At 37.8% G+C, this 17,440-nt stretch overlaps 2 protein-coding genes across 7 annotated transcripts; both read right to left on the reverse strand.

Annotated features, from left to right (window-relative positions):
- Positions 1-1,139: 1,139 nt before the first annotated feature.
- On the reverse strand, positions 1,140-4,685 carry LOC130987098 (uncharacterized). The gene is made up of 4 exons (XM_057910711.1): positions 3,828-4,685; positions 2,118-2,176; positions 1,831-2,023; positions 1,140-1,733 (listed from the first exon to the last, which is right to left on the reverse strand). The coding sequence occupies exons 1-4, from the start codon at positions 4,527-4,529 to the stop codon at positions 1,371-1,373; spliced, it is 1,317 nt and encodes a 438-aa protein (XP_057766694.1). The 5' UTR covers positions 4,530-4,685; the 3' UTR covers positions 1,140-1,370.
- A 1,165-nt stretch (positions 4,686-5,850) lies between these two features.
- LOC130987100 (formin-like protein 14) lies at positions 5,851-17,077 on the reverse strand. 6 transcript variants are annotated; one of them, XM_057910717.1, is made up of 19 exons: positions 16,739-17,075; positions 16,412-16,526; positions 15,609-16,312; positions 15,296-15,517; positions 12,995-15,198; positions 12,676-12,799; positions 11,870-11,941; positions 11,563-11,661; positions 10,390-10,431; positions 10,228-10,308; positions 10,082-10,132; positions 9,919-10,000; positions 9,725-9,819; positions 8,579-8,650; positions 8,391-8,507; positions 6,963-7,031; positions 6,682-6,748; positions 6,202-6,443; positions 5,851-6,088 (listed from the first exon to the last, which is right to left on the reverse strand). In XM_057910717.1, the coding sequence occupies exons 1-18, from the start codon at positions 16,757-16,759 to the stop codon at positions 6,226-6,228; spliced, it is 4,455 nt and encodes a 1,484-aa protein (XP_057766700.1). In that variant the 5' UTR covers positions 16,760-17,075; the 3' UTR covers positions 5,851-6,088; positions 6,202-6,225. The 6 variants fall into 6 exon arrangements, with proteins under 6 accessions (XP_057766700.1, XP_057766696.1, XP_057766698.1 ...); XM_057910713.1 differs by having other exon boundaries at positions 9,725-10,000; positions 16,739-17,077; XM_057910715.1 differs by having other exon boundaries at positions 5,851-6,443.
- Between the last annotated feature and the right edge of the window lie 363 nt (positions 17,078-17,440).

Genomic DNA, 17,440 nt, shown 5'->3' on the forward strand with positions numbered 1-17,440 from the left:
ATACTATAGGACTAACTCGAAAATAATGTGTCTGTTTTATTATTTGAAAATTTTCTAGTTCATTACTTTGCTTATTAAAATTAGTATAATTTGTGATATATATTTTGATTCAATATTAAAAATTTAATATTAAAAATTTACTCATCATTTCACTTCTTTGTATTCTTAATTCAATATTTAACATAAAATATTTAAAAATAAAAACTAAAAAATGATAACTATTTAATAAAAATGTTGCATCTTTATATCCCTAAAAGCTGCATATTACATAAGTTGATGTTCAAATGTTACTTATTTATAAATGTAATATTGTCAAAAGAAATATATTAGTTAATTTTTTAAAAATAAATTTTCGAATCCGACTAGTCCGATAGTCTAGCCCAAAAGTCGAACGTTTAGGATTAGGATTCAAAAATTTTAACTCGAAAATTTTCCAACTCGGTGGGTTGGCCTGATTGACATTTTTATCTGCATGTGGCGTTGCATGAACCCACCATTATACGGTGCAGAGGTTCTACATTATATATATGCCTCATGTAATTAAGAAAAATAGTGTTATCTTTGAGCTGTGCGCATATTGTTAAAAAAGGGTTGTGTATTTATTTAAAAACTACATATGATACAAAGATTTCAAATTCAAGAGGTTTGTTGTGTTGTGGGTAGACCTTGTATGAAGTTCTCAAATTTTAGGTTTAACCCTATCTTGTTACTAAACAAACTTTCCATGAAGCCAAAAACAAGAACCAATTACTTCTCACATTTCAAATGAATAAATAACAAATACTAATATGGTCCAAATTTGATTAGATTTACAGCCCTATCTATATCTATATATCTATGAGCTAGGTTATCCAGTATAGTTAGGACCACTTACCTTCACTTCGCTATCACAACATGGGCACTAGGACCACAAAACCTCAACTTCACTTTCACAACATGAAAAAAAGCAGTTGAAACTTGAAAGATTCCAAAGCAAACACACACACACGCCATGATGCCTAAATTTTGGCACTGTTCCTCATCAGATCAGATCAGATGCCAGATCTATCCTGACAGGATTCTATTTTTCTTGTAAAAAATAGAAATCCCATTTTTGTAATATTGTAATGTTAATTTCCAAAAGCTGGCAGCCTATCATCTGATTTTGTAAAGTTTTAATCTTCAACCCCCATTAGAACTGGTGAAATTGAATAAATTTACAGTTCAAAATACAAAAACCCATCCCTGGGTGGAGTCGGGGCGCCACGCTAATCAGGAACGACGTCGTAAGCAAGAACAAGGAAAGAGTAACACAGGGAAACTGTACATTTTCTTCATCACCATTCACCACTGCTACAAACTCAAATCAAAATAGTAGCATTGTTATTTACTTACTGATGAACAAAAGGGTACCTAGAGACGTAGTATTCTCTTGCACGAGAGGCGCCGTCTCTAGACAGCAGTCCTTCAAGGTCTCCTATGATTCTTGCTAGCCATATCTCAAGATTCCTTTGGATCTCTTTGAAGTTGTTTCTGATGGAGTCGAGTGATCGCCTTGTGGCTAGGTTAGCAGGGCCTTCGACCTCCCCTCCTCCTCCATGGTAGCTCTTTCCTCTCTCAGTTTGTAATGCTGTGAGTTTCTGGCTGGTTTCAGAGGCTCGTTGCTGCAGACGAAACGCTTCTAGCAAGAACTCAGTTTGCCTTTGGATGCGAAACTCAGAGCTCACAGTGGTTTCACATGGATCACTAGTTTGCTTTAGGACAAAAGGGATCTCATATCAGAAACTATAATGAATTGGTTATATAACTCAACCAAATTCGAGAACGTTTCTAGAAAAGTAGAATGATTACCATTCTCCTGCAAAGATCATCGATCTTCCCTGCTAATGATTGGTACCTCTTGGCCTGCTTTCGCATCTGTGATGGCACCTTCGACAGATCTGCCCTACAAACTCTTTCTAAATTCAGCAGTTCTTGCTCGAGCAGCTTTAATTTAGGCGAAACACCACTAGAATCACCGTCTACCTTCCAAGGGGACTCCCTTCTGCACAAGAAATAGTTATGGCAGTGGCATTAGATGCACAATTTTTGGTTCCAGATTCTTTGAGAAGTTTTAGAATGATGGTCTTGCTTTTTACCTAGAAACGAAATGCTTCACATGGTAAACTGACTCGACTGGTTCGTACTGCTGCATATCCTGCACAGATGCCAACAAGAATCAGGCATCCCGTAAGAACAAGTAAAACAAACACAGGGTTTCGTATCCCATTTCATCAGCAAACATTCAGAGTGCATCCATGAATTAACACACGAGAATATGTTAAACATGCCATATGCTTCCAGCTATAAAATCACTATGTTAAATTTCATTTGGATGAATGAATAACTACGAGGCTTAAATTGTTCATCCACGAAGAAGTCAGCATGATGTTACTTGCTAACTGTTCTAGTAAAGAGCCAAAAACACAAACTGTTTAGAGACCACTCTTTTCCAAAGGGCCAGCCCCATTAAATTCAAATGAGTTAAACTGACAAATATCAGAAGAAACCCAAACTAAAAAAGTCCACATTAAATCACAAAAACGAGTAAACAAAGCTGCAAACATGAACGTGAAGTGAAGAAACGTCAAACAAACAAACAGGGTAAAGAAGATCATCTATCGACAAAAACTGACAACTCTTCATGAGAGGTATGAACACATGGTGCCATTTAGATGCTAATCGCATAATTTTCTATAAAAAAGAAAAAGGCTAAAAGCCTGGGGGCCCTCTAATAAAATCCAAAACAATATCATAGATTCATCTACGATTAACCTTTCAGGCAAGGACCAATAGTCTAGCAACCATCAAACTTGCTGACATATTTTGTTCACAAGAACTCTGAAGATAACATACTAGGCTCCAAAAACTTGAACTGCAGTTGGTCAAGATATGCAATATTGATTACAGTCTGCTTCTCGACCTAAAAAATGTGGTCCAGGCTTCACAAGGGAAGATAATGAAAGCTTGAAGTTCATCAGAATCCAAGGATAAAGAGAGAAATTCTTTTATGGACTCAGTTTCCCTAATATGAAGAAGTTATCAAGGAGTAGAGTTATGCTGAGGACAGAGATACAAGACAAACAAGACAGAACTGAACAAATTATAATTGATTAAACTCTCTGTCTAAGATAATAACACCAAATTTTTTGAATTTGAATTCAACAGCTAATAATGCTGTCCCGCTTGAAATATAAGCCTCATCGTGTCCAAAATTTGAGCTTTATCTCGAATTTCATGAACTATGAAACTATTCAAATGTAAATGTACAAATGCAAGAATGAGAATTCCAAAAACTGAGATAAAAATACGAAAACATCATTATCAAACAAATGGGGTCTAGCAGTCAGTATAGGTAAAACAAAATTAGCATATCGTGGTGAATCTTGGTTTAAGGTCAAGCCTAGATAGTTAATAAAATGAAGTTCAACTTGAATAAATCTCAATCTTTTGCCGTATAATGTTGTTTCAGCTACGATAAATTACAGATTTTAAAACACTTATGAACTGAACTACCATAGAATTTTTCATTAGCTCATAATCTTTTTTTTTTCGATCGGGCATTAGCTCATAATCTACTCTGCCTGCAGGATTAGAAGCTCAAGATTTTGAAGGTAAATAAAAATCATCAAACTTCTACTTCTAAAATCATAATTTCTGAACATAAATCTTGCTGCCCTTTTCTATAAAACACACAAAACTTCCTTCAAAAAACATACTTTCACATGAGAAATTTAAATTGAGAGAACAAGAACAATTCTTGAAATATATGATGACAAACTGAAGAAAATTGAAAAGAAGATTCTGACCTGCCAGAGGGTAGCTTTGTCAGACCAATATTTGGAGGCAGCGGAATTCAAGAAATCTGAGGTAAAGCCAGTGTGAGTGTGAGTCTGGGCATAAACAGAGGCCATCTCATCCACCCCACCACCATTAAAGCAGTCCTCCTCCACCCTCTCCGAGACCCCAGCTTTGCCAGCATAGCTCAAGCCCATGTCACCATAGCACTCCCCACCGCTCTCACAATTACTCCTGCTCATGAAGCTCAGCATCTCCTCTCTCTCACTAACCTCTCTCTTCAAATCCTCAATACTGGCCTTGAACTCAGCCTCCACTCCTTCAAAGTCCTCAACTTTGCTCTTCAAGAAGGCGATTTCCTCGTTGCACTCGTCGATCTGCTGCAGCAGTCTCTTCTCCTCCTGCTGCCAAGCGTGCCGGTGGCTAGCGAAAATCTCGACAACTCGGGCGTTTGCCTTGGAATCCTCTTTTCTTCTCGAGTGGAGCTGCTTCAGCTGCTCCTCCGCTTGCATGAGCTTAAAGGAGAGAAGTTTGTTCTGGGTTTGGTATGTGGAGATTAATGGGATTGAGTTCTTGGGTAATAATCCCAGAAAGATTGTGAAGCTGAGGCCCAGATATGTGGAGAGGAGCTCGGCGAAGTGGTCTTCGAAAGGGAGGATTTGTTGGTGTTGGGTTTCATGGATATCTTCTTCTTGTTGTTCTTGGGCAGCCATTGCTCCAATTTTTGTTTCTTTCTTTGTCTGTGCTTGTGTGTGGATTTATGGTGTTTTGTGGGTAGTTGGTTTTTTTCACTGGGTTGGAGTGTGTGTACTTACTGTGTGTCATTTTTGGCCTTTCTTCACTCTTTTATTTATTTTTTCTTTTCAGTTCCGCTGAATGCCTTTTTTGGCGTAACTCGCCTATTTATTTCAAGGAATGTTTAGTTCACAATTTCAATTATTGCTTGTAAATGCAATGCTCTAATTTTTTTTTTTTTTTTTGGGAATTTTGTGATTTGGGTCCAAGAGAATTTGATGATTGTTAGAAAAAAAAAAATTGAGAAAAAAGAAGTACTACTATGTATTATATATCAGGGTTAATGTATTAGTAATAGTTCATATATGTGTGCAAGTCAGAGAATTTAATGTAAATTCCTAAAATTGGGAATTGAAACTTTAGATATATATGTCAAATTGTATTTGCAAAAGTTGTCGGAGAGATATTTATCGAGTAAGAATAAATACATGTTATAAAAATATGGGAAATAAATTTTACGATAGATGCAAATTCCAAAGCAGTAGCTTCTAAGAGTATTTTGTAATTTTCCTGGGCATGAGATATTTTGTAATTTTCAAACAAAAAAAATTCTTTTTTGGAAAACAAACAAACAAATTCTTTGAATGTTGAAAAGCAACTAATTATACAAGACGTGAAAGCTTCTATACATTGATGGATGGTGTTGTAACATTTACCTAAAATTTTACAGGCGCTAAATTTAACGAAATTTTATTGTTTTTTTTAATGCAATAGTTTAAAAGGAACACAAATGATAGTTGACCTATATTGTATATAAAATTTATTAAATCAACATATCCTATCTTTTGCACATCTCAGGTGTAATTAGCCTAAAATGTTAGCAAAACTGACGAAATCACAAAAATAAGATGTAAACTATGAAGCTGAAGTAGAAATGAAAATTGGCAAGAGATGAGGGACTAAAAAGGCAAATACAATTTAATTAATTTGATAACGGTCATTTCTTCATTAATGAATCTGCAGATATTCATTTGAAGAGGAATCAGATGTAGAAGGGAGTTGTTCAGGCTTTAGAGTTTTGACATGCTATTGGTAAAGTCGTAATGAGGATTATCAATATTTTAGGTGAAGAAATTAAAGTAGACGAGTAATGCATTGACAAGAGCTTAAATCAAAATTTATATTTAAAATATTAGCAATAAAGTTCTTGATATGAACATGCGTGAAGCTTGAGTAGCAAACTCTACATATACATGAGAATTAAAAATAAATATAAATATTTTGCAAGTATGCAAGATATATTATAAATCGTAGAGATTTACTATATAAACATAGCATGTAGTCCAATCCGTACATTTCTTTTTAGAAAAGGGATATGTTATGTACAAGAACAATAGATATACATAACAGATCCTTTCTATATATATGGCTAATCGAATTCAAACAATCGAAATTGCCTCCCAAAATCTCTGCCTCCTCTACGCAATACCAATGTACAGTTTGTACATTTGGAAAGAATGCTCGTATGCACTAGCTGCTGCAGAGGCAGTCGAAATCCGCGGTTGATTGATTGAGGGATTCAATTCAACGGCAGAAATGCATGCTAAACTTGTAGATATTGCACGGAAGAGATGAGCCTGAAACGAATACCTGCTGCTCCGCGCAAGGGATTGATCAAGAAGCTTGTTTCTGATTACGAGCATTAATTTTTGCACGAAGGGCATCAATGCCTTCCTTCCGTGCAGGAGAGTCCTTCCATGCAGGGGAATTTGATGCTGCTTGTTCCTTGAGTGCTTCCTTCTCCAGTTTCTTCTTTTCAGCATCTGCCAGCTGCTCATTCTCATCATGCGATTTATTGAACAGCTTAGTGAACACTGCTAAAGTTTGAGTCACTGCAGAAACGAGACCAAGGAGATAGTTGAACAAGATGGAACACTATTCTGTTCATTTATTTAGACCAAGCACACTACTAAAGGTACATTGTCACACCCTTTTTTTGGCTATTGGGAGTGATGAGGTATTCATGCCTTCAATTGGGATACAACAAACAAAATAACCGAATAGACCCAGAATTATCGAACAAAGAAACACATACAGCAACGAATACAGAAAAAGTAAATTGTCCCAAACCTTGCTCAAAGGGACATCTTGCGGGGTCTTCACCAAAATACTGTGACAGCGAATCTGCATTTCTCCCCTGTGAATCACATTGCTATCAAAGTTATCCACAGCTTTTGACCAGTAAGAACAAAATAAAACCAAACAACGGAATTGGTCAAAGCCCCATCAGAAATAACACTTATGCTCACCACTTCAGAGCAGGCCGTAATAAGTGATCTCATCTTGGATCACAAGGTGAAAATCAAAAGAAATTTGTCTAAGAAGCATTAAAATTAACAGTTAAAGCTCACCACTTCAGTGTAAAGGTTGATAAGTGACCTAACTTCCGCCTCAGCAGTGTGGAGGAAACTTGTTAAGACCTGTTAAAGCCAGTTCAACAATTCCACAACTTTATACATTGGGTTTAAAACACATAAGACATCTAAATAATAATATGCAAGGTTAGTCAGGTGATCAGAACCATCACTGTGAATTGTTTGATCATGATTGCTGATTTGCAGGTTCCTACAGATGACAGAATAGATCAAGTCTCTACTGCAAATCAAACAAAACAGAACAAAGGCCATGTTGCAATACATCAAAATTTTAGATAAATTCAAGGCTTTTGATTGAGCTTGGGTCTAATCATAACGGTACCTCCTAATCTCTTTAGCAAATACATACAACCCACCTGAATTTAGAGATATTGCAGACCCCTCTTCTCCCCACTGCTATTAGGTTTTACTTATTTTTTAATTTCTCTCCCTAATGCTTTTAGATACTTATGATCTCATAAAAATCGCTGTTGGATTCCTCTTGCGCACTCACAGTTACTAAGTGGTCCTTCAGAAACCAATCTATTCTCTGGAATTCTGTTCAATTATAGTAAAATGGATTTAAGCCAATTTTAACTTAAAGAGCATTTAACTGGTTCTAATTTAGTCAATACCCAATATTAACTATATCATGTTAATGCTCACATTCAACTTTATAGTACACAATTCCTATTTAACAAAACTGCGATCAGTTTTTAATTTTAAAACGCTTATTGTCTTTAGCCCATCCCTTGACCAAGGCTGCCTCAGCAGAATTCTAATATGTTTAGTAGCTGGTGGTTTCAATTTCTCTCACGTGTTATTCTAGGAAAAGGGTTTTCATAAAATCTTGTAACAAAGATTCTGTTATTCTAATCCCTGCCATTGCTGCTCCAACCTGGCCAATCTCCAGCTGTAGGCTGTCAGGATGGCAGCCACGGTCGAACTCCCCATTCTCCAATGCTTCTTATCCCCAATCAAATTCCACGTCCAATGTTGATTGACATTGGAATTTTAACCCAAATCTAACAAAACCCTGACCCTAGCACTCTCCCACACTGCCTGCAGTTCATTTCTTCACAGGCAGAGTCAACGCTACGTTGCATAACATATAGGACAGTTGCTCTTGAATGAAAAAGCTCTAAGAAATCAAACAAATTACTTCATCTCTCTTACAATCAATATCAAGGCCGAATGCCACCAAGGATGAAGGATACCAAGGGACCCAAAAACAAAAGTGGAATTTCAGTATATTTCATTATTTGAGAGAATAACTAAAGCACTTAAGTCATATTAAATTTATCTCTATGCCGCAAAACACAATGAGGAAACTTCCAATGTATTCATAAAAGATATAAGGTTAGGTTCAAGTAGCAATTTTAATAATTGAGGATGAGAATGTATCAAAACATTATGCATTCTGACCTTCCGAAAGCCTGAGGATACAGCACCGTCATTCTCTGCTGCAAGTAGTTCCTGTTCGACCTTTTCAAGGCCTTTGCTAACAGCTTGCATTTCTTCAGCCAAAGATTTTAATTGTATCTGGTGAAGCCACAGTAGGATTAATAAGCAGCAAAAATAGTTACATATTCACTGCAATACATGCGACAAACCTTGGACGCTGGTTCCAAATGTACAATATCCTTACTGAAGTCTAGCAACTCTGGCATCTTCTCAGCTAGAATCTAAAAACAGATACAGAATTAAGAAAACCGTAGTATTCGCAAATAAGGAACTATGAAGTTACATCGTGTGAGAGAATTGCAGCTAAAACACAGTCACTGAATACTACCAACAGATGCAGCAAAAAGAGAGTGATGAGATCAACAACCTTCTTTGAGACAAAAACCCACTAATAAACACATAGTTAGGTTGCCTACAATCAACAACTACAAGACCACGCTAAATCAGTTATCCGACGGCTTTGCTGAACTGCTGTCTGTGAAAAGGATCTATTGGTGCATAAGGTGTATCACGGTAAAGGAGGGGAGGTTTAGGGTGGGCACCATTTGATAACTTTAAATATGACCAAAACTATGGGGTTATGAAAGTTAAGGGATGAGCAAAACTATAATATTTTTGCCGATATGGCAAAATGGCTTAACCAGTATAAGAGAGGACGTAATAGTTTCATAAGCTTTGTATGTCAAGGCCAACATGTTGGGCCTATGGGTGGGGCTTAAAGTGAGATAAGTAATTAATAAGTGTATATATACATTTTCCATGTGAAATTATGAATAATGCAACAATCAATTTAAGAGTTCATAACAATACACTGTTTAGGCACAACAATTCTCAGTGTCAATATCAGAAAGACACCTAGAAAACACATAAAATAAATTCAGAGGAAAATAAAATTCTTAGGCTTTGATATCTGACGTTATCAATATACACAGAAAATACCTAGGGCGCCATACGTGTTTATAACAGAATGCTGGGCTTAAACTACTCTTTTGAAGCATTTCCCAAACATGCTTAAATTTAACATTATCAATAAGGATCCTATATATGACCCTGGCTGGATTTAAGCTGCTTCGGAAAAATGCTTAAATTAACTTCAGAATCAAGCATCCCACCAATAACAAAAGTTTAATGGCATGTCGTGTCTATAATGTCACAAATCACACTCAGAATCAGAATTAACGAGAATTAAAAAGAGGTGCTTGGTTATGGATTATGAAATCATTCAAACACATCAGCGGATCAGCCAAACACCTCCTAGGGTGCAAGAGACATTAAAGTTACAAATAGAACTCTACCTTACATAGGTAATGCATTAAGGTCATTTTGTTATTTCTTGCACGAGTATCAGAAAGTTTGAGAAGACTATCCAACTTGAATCCAACAGCAGAGCCTGCAGTGCAAGTTGTTAGAAGATAAGTTGCAATTCGAAATCTTATAATGGAACAGGAATATATCAACAATATAGGAAGTTTTTTATAGTAAGGTATACCTCTAGCTGTACCCTGGTTTAGTGCATTTCCCAGTGTAAGGATTGTCTGCATAATTTTTCGTAACTTCACAGACTCCTTAACCTACCAATATTGAAGGACAAGAAAGATATAGCTGATACCACATCTTCATAGGTGAAAATATTCGAGAAAATATCAGAGTACCTCCCTAGCAGCATCATTGATTGTGTTCAAGTTATTTTTTAGGTCCTTCACCTGAAGAATAAGGTTAGTTATATAGTCAACAATAAATAATGAAGCTTATAGTTAATAACTGTGTTAAGCATATATAAACATAACTACATAAGTACCTGACTATTAAAAGTTATTGTGAAAGCAAATACTCTTAATTTGGATTCAACTCGTGGAACTTTCATTAGTTCCAGGAAGAACTGAAATATTTGAAACACAATTATTAGTAAACGATAAAACATTATCTAGCAATTCAATAAACTAATCAAGAAAATCAGAACCTGTTCGCACTTTCCTAGCATCTCCTTGTCCCCACTGTAATTCTGGAAGGAAAAAAGTATAAGGAAGGAAAAAAGTATAAGGAAGAAAAAAAGAAATGCAAAGCTAATGTGAAGGAAAGAGTTGAAGAATGCTAGTCATTTAATAATGCAACGCGACTATAAGGGGAATAGATAGTTAAAACATGGGTATGATGATACGATAACTTTTGCTGGTTTCGAACCGCTTTAATATTCTTGGATTAGTTTAACGCAGATTTTGGTTGTTTCTCATGACTCCGTTGTCTTGACTCTCTCTCTTAAGACAAATTTCACACTAATGGGATCTTGCAGACACACACTTGTACCAGAGGAAGTATGTTAAATACATTATATTATATTCTACATACATATTCTTATTTGATATTAATCGATTCTAAGCTGGAATTGAAGTCACTTACTGAATACCAATGTCAAAAAGCATATGTAGTTCCCAGCAATATAGAGTAGTAAATTATATCCAGGAAAATTATATTCCAACCATTGTATTTACTACAGTAAGAGTACTATTTTAATATTGTTAGAGATTTGGATGTACCTTAGTGGAATTGTATAGGCTTGATTTAATGAATTTCTTAATAGAATAGATTAGCTTATCTTGTATATACACATGTCAATGTAGTTAATGAATACACACAAAATTCACTCCCAAATATATGTTTTCTACATGCTTTTACAAATATATTGTGTGGTGGATATATACACGTAAGAGTATGCATAGATATACGTGCACACACCACAACTATCCAATAAATATGTGATGCTTAATAAATTAAACTCTGTCCTAAAATGGATGCCCCCCCCCCACCCTCTTCTTACCGCTACTTGTCCATCTTATTTCTCAAAATGCTCTCAAATAATTTATGGAAAAACTCAAGAGATATAAAGATCCCAACATGGTTTTATTTCAGTTTTTTTGAAGAACAACCACGTCTAATAGGAAATTAATTCGATAACTGGCACTGAATCCTTCATTATTATTTCAGTTTTATACCCTTCATGAATACAGAAAAACTGTAATAAAACCATATTGGGATCTTCTCAAAGACAGTATTAGCAAGCATGGTACAGCTTGTAAAATTTATTGACATTGCTTGCCCACCCACGAAAGAAAAAGGTAAGGGGGAAGATAAATACCTTTAGTGTCTCCATTTCTTCTTTAGTAGGACAGAATTTTATAAGATTTTCAACTTGATCAATGTCCAATGCAGAGGAATCCAAAGCCAGGATTGCATTCTATTAAAATGAAAAAATGAAGCAGTGTAAAAATTAATTGCCACATGTACTCTGATTGGCTGAAAAGGAATTGCAGTTTATGTAATGATTACTATCAATTTCCATATGTCTCCTTACCAATGAAAAGAGAATATAATGCCTATTGCAATCATCTAAATAGTCGACAATTGAATTATTTGCAATGAGAAAGATGATATAAAGAACTTACATTCATATCTGGCAGGGGTATCTTAATTTTTGTGAGCATGATTTCACAATTATAGGCTCTACGCAAATCAATCTGGATAGGAAAAAAAAAACAACCAATTGAACTAATAAAGAACCAAACAGAAAGATAATTTATCATTTAATGTCTAAGAGATGCAACACAACTAGTAATATGTATAAAGACTATCAATTAACAAATTTTGATCCTAGAAGTTAATTTGAATACAAAGACAAAGGAGAAAATGTTACTTTTCCCAGGACTTGTCTTTCTTAATTTTTATTTAATCTTTTTCGATTGAACTGATCTTTATCACTTTAGTCACCTATCTATCAACATGAGATTATCACTATGAAGTCACATAGTTTTCAACGCGAGACTTAGAACACAAATTACAGTTTTTATTATTCATTTTTGGCTAGGTTCATATACCCTGCTCCTGTTGATCATAAATTTTGATATTATCAATGTTCAAAGTTTGGTTTTATATAGCTTCTCATAATGTATGCACGTCTATATATGGATTAACAGGAGAATACCTCATATCAGAGGAAATGTTTCTTACACTAAAATAAATGAGTAACAATGTTGCTGGAAATAATGATGCTGGAAAATTAAACAAGAATTATTTGGTGTAAGAAATATTTCTGTCTCATTTTTTACTGTTTGCTTTTGCAAATATAATGTAATCAAGGCTCACTCAGATAGGAGAAAAAACTGAAGCAAATGATCTTTCTTCGAGTTTACAACAAGAAATAGGCAAAGACCAATATATATACTACAGCTACAAAGTTGAATGGATGTAATACCAATTGCACTTTTTCTGGCTTGTTTATTTTGGAACCACGTGGGCCTGCGCCCTTATTAGCAGCATCTGAAGCAGAAGCCATTGAGAAAAGGCTCTCAAGCTCAGAAATATCAATTTCAGGTGCCCTACAAAAATTAAAAATGTTTCATTAGATGTTGCCTAAGGTGCATTGATATAATTAACATAGACAAAACACATCATAGTTGACCTACTTTCAGTAGATCACAAATTGTGCATGCATAAGTTTACGAACACACACTTAAATAAGGCCAAATATTTTGAATAAAGATGTAAGACTAGGAAGATTGTGATACACCCACCTGGACTGACTATCTTGTTTCGGAGCATCAGCCCACAAGCTCCCTTGCATCGCTCGAGTGACTTTCACCCAATGCAAGGGCTTTAGTGAAGTTTTCTTAGGGGGGATTGAAGAACCACTAGTACCTCTTGCTTTCGCTGAGGGCAAACCTCTGCCTCTTCCTAAAGCTGGAGGTGGAGGCACACTGGAGCTCTTTCCTCCAGGAGGTGGAGGAGCGGATCGTGAACCATGACCTAGAGGTGGAGGAGGTGCTGAACCTTGAATCGTGGGCGGCGGAGGTGGAGCAGGAGCTGAACCACGTCCAGGAGGCGGTGGAGGTGGAGCAGGAGCAGAACCACGACTAGGAGGTGGTGGAGGTGGGGCAGGAGCTGAACCACGACCAAGAGGTGGTGGAGGTGGGGCAGGAGCTGAACCACGAGCAGGAGGTGGTGGAGGTGGCACAGGAGCTGAACCACGACCAGGAGGTGGTGGAGGTGGGGCTGGGGCTGAGGCCGAACCATGGCCTGGAGGAGGTGGTGGAGGTGGGATAGGTGCTAAACCACGACCTGCATGAGGAGGTGGTGGTGGTGCAGATGGAGTTTCTCCTGAACTACGAGAAGGCAGTTGTGGGGGTAGAGGAGGAGCAGGTGTTAAACCACTCCCTGGAAGTGGTGGAGGTGGGGGTGGAGGTGGAGCATGTGTTGGACCACGCCCAGGAAGTGGCGGTGGTGGAGGTGGAGGTGGAGCTGAACTACGCCCTGGAAGCGGTGGAGATAGAGCAGGTGCTGAACCACGTCCTGGCAATGGCGGAGGTGGAGGTGGAGGTGGAGCTGCTATTAAATCAAGACTTGAAGGTGGCGGCAGGGGAGGTGGTGGTGGAGGAGAAATTGCTACTAACCCACCACCGGAAGGAGGAATAGGTGGAGGTGGTGGTGGTGGTGGTGGTGGAGGCGGGGATGTTGTTGGCCTGGGAGGTGTAGGCGGTGGTGGAGGTGGGGATGTTGTTGGCCTGGGAGGTGGAGGCGGTGGTGGAGGTGGGGATGCTGTTGGCCTGGGAGGTGGAGGTGGAGGCGGCGGCGGTGGTGGAGGTGGGGATGCTGTTGTCCTGGGAGGTGGAGGCGGTGGTGGAGGTGGAGGTGGAGCTGCTGTTGGCGTAGGAGGTGGAAGTGGAGGTACTACTGACCCACTATCTGGAGGAGGAGGAGGTGGTGGAGGGATTGTGACTGAATCACGAGATGGAGATGGAGCTATTGCTGGACCATGACTAGGAGGTGGTGGTGGTGTATTGACACAGCTAACAAGTGATGTCGACTGTGAAGTTGACATATCTGATGAATAATTTGATCCAAATGAAGGTGGAGGTGGTGGGGTAAGTGGAATGACTTCACTCTTACTGGGTAATGGACGAGGTGGTGGTGGTAGCATGCTAGTGGCCTGAGGGGCTTGTCCAAAACCCATGTGTGGTTCACTAGATGGTATTTGTGGTATATTACTGGAACCGGTTGAAGAAGGAAGTGGTGGAGGAGAGGGGATGTCACTAGAACTATCAATTGAAAAAGGAGCTGGCAGTAGCGGCCCTTCAGACGAATCAGTGGGAGAAGAAGGAGGAAGTTCTTTGATATCAGTAACAGGTTGTTGAGAAAATCCTGTATTAGAATCAGAAGCAGAGGAGGTTTGCAATGGTGGGTGAATATTAGTTGAAAGTTTTGTATCTGAACTTTCCATTTCCATCAAAGGTTCACAAATAGCAGGAGAATCTAACTGCCTGTCACCAGTAGTCATAGGCTGGGTAAGATCAATAGGGGTCGATATTATTGGCTTAATTTGATTCTCATAGGCCCTGAGTTCAGAGGCATCCTCCAATGTAGAATCAAATGATGAACGATCATCCATCAAATTGAAATCAGGTGCAATGGCTTTCTCTGCGTCCAGTAAATCAAGACTATCAGCAATGCTGGAAGCGTTGTTTTCTTCTTCAGAATCAAGAGGCGATGAATAACCACTCAGCCTCCTCAACATCGACAAATCTTTGGCATCACTCAGCACGGATAACTGCTTAAGTAACCATAATGCAGCATCATCATTACTATCAACCCAATCCACACCATTAAAAAACTCTTGCACCCTGGAAAAAGCTTCAATGGGCAGTCCACCTTTCTCCTCTCCATTCAACATCGACGTATGAGCTTTGGGGGGAGACCGGCTCTCAACATCTCCGAATAGCACCTGCCCTTACACATCAAATATTTATAAAAACAAAGTTTGTTAAATAATGTAGCTTAATCACTAATTGAATCTCTCCGCCAACGAAAGGAAAATTTACCTCAGCCCTAAAGCCTTTAGGAAACCTGGACTTTGAGTCCCAAAGGATATCCAAGTTCTCAGAGTTGAGCATCAATATATTAGACCTAATAAAAGCTGTATTGAACATTATACGGAACATCATAACTTCCCTTTCTGGATCTAAATCAAAGTGAACACATTCCAATACCACATCCCCTTGCACTAAACATTGTATATCAATCTTGATGACATCACTATCTTTCTGCATGAAGATTCGCATGCCCACAAATGTATAAGAATACTATAGAACTTAGTTTGAATACTACAAGAAAATCAAGGATCAAAATTCTTACTTGGCGATAATGACGAACATGTCTACCCTTCTTATGCATGGAATAAAGCATTTGGGTTGATAGTCCATCTTTACTAAGGAGATTTCTACCGAAAACACGGACAATAGGTCTGCACCCTTTCTGATTATCAAACCTTGGAATTGAACGAAGAATGATACAGTCTAATGAAAGAGGCCTCTCAGGCGGAGGCCACTCAGGGGATATATTTCTCCTCGATATGTATTGCAGATACCTAAGCTGAGATGGAAACGGATTCAATGGGGATAATAGCTGCAACAAGCCTTTTGGACCTTCGCGGTAAACCATTTCAAGAGTCTTTCTTTCGCCGCTATGCAACTTCCTAAAAACCAAGAAGCTAGCTAAAACAAATGCAAGAAGTGGCCAACCTCCTCTTTCACAATGGATCAACACCACATTTTGGAAATTTGCAAGAGAAAGCCAACTCTCACTAGCGCGAAGGAAATGATGAATTAAAGATAGCGGCAGCAACGGGCAACCCTCATACTGCCTCGGATAATCCATAACAGTGACATCATACTCACATAATATCTCTGCAAACTGGCTCCTCTTCTCTCCTTCCCGAAAATTAAATGCGAGAAATGAGGATTCTGGGAATTCCTCATGTAACTCATTAATGATTTCATGCAAGTAAAGTCGGTATATATCATCTGGCAGCACTTCGGTTGAGAAACAGGAATCAAAAACTGCACAATGTAGCATTTGCTTCCATAAATATGGATAAAAACAAAATCTGAACATGAAGAATAATATAACTTAAAACAGTATTTAATGCATGATAATACCATATACTCTGTCGGAAAGTTCAAGTAAACCATCTGGGGGCCTTTTGTAGAAGAATCTACTTAGTAATGACATGCTGTAGTGGGAATCAATCCTCAGTTCAAAATTCAATCCAATCTACACCAGAACAAGGCGAAACCAAAATCAATTCACTCGACATTAACTCTCCCCAATTACACAGAAGAATAAATTTAGGGCGAATTTTCAAAATTCATTTCTCTAAAAACATATGTAGCTAAAACAGGATTGCCTAAAATTTTGCATTCATAATTGATGGCAAATGTCTGTAAACTAAAAGCTATTACTGCACAAAGTATTAGTGAACTCACAACTCTAAAATCCTCACGCATAAACCCCAGAATTGCCAGAAATAAACTAGGTGGATATCCAACATAAAATGCTAATGAAATTTAATCAGATACGTATGGGGGGAAGGTACTGAGTGGACGAGTGAGCGGTGGCGGAGGTGTCCAGAAAATCCGGAGATTCCGGCTGACGGTGGCGATGAGCTGCTGAAGCGGCGTTTGACGGCAGTGTGTGGTGTCGTTTCAATTTATCATCTTTGATGGTTGATTTTGAAAAAATTTCTGGACTAATTTGAAATTGAATTTGAGGCGAATACACTATTCAGCCAGGATTTGAATGAAGGCGGCGAATAAGATGTACGCCGCGCTTCGGGGGCTTGTACCTATTTCCTAAGGAAGAATAAACTAAATTATTTGTCCTTAAGTGTAATTTTAGCTGACTGTGAGCCCATTTGAAATACTTTAAATCTCAAATTATACCTGTTATTAAAAATATCTCAAATTATAAGTCATGCTTTTCAAATTTTTAAATTATTAAGTTTGTGTCAAAAATATTCCTCATCCATTATTCAATTTCTAAAATTATGACTTGATCCATTAGATGTACTGTATAATTTTTATTTTTATTTTAAATGACATGAGCGTTTTGTGCCATATTATTTGAAAACAAATATCCACCCGCCCAACGCCACCCCTACATTCATCTCCACTATACAGGGTCGTCCT

This window comes from Salvia miltiorrhiza, chromosome 5 (genome assembly GCF_028751815.1).
Source record: "Salvia miltiorrhiza cultivar Shanhuang (shh) chromosome 5, IMPLAD_Smil_shh, whole genome shotgun sequence".
NCBI lineage: Eukaryota > Viridiplantae > Streptophyta > Magnoliopsida > Lamiales > Lamiaceae > Salvia > Salvia miltiorrhiza.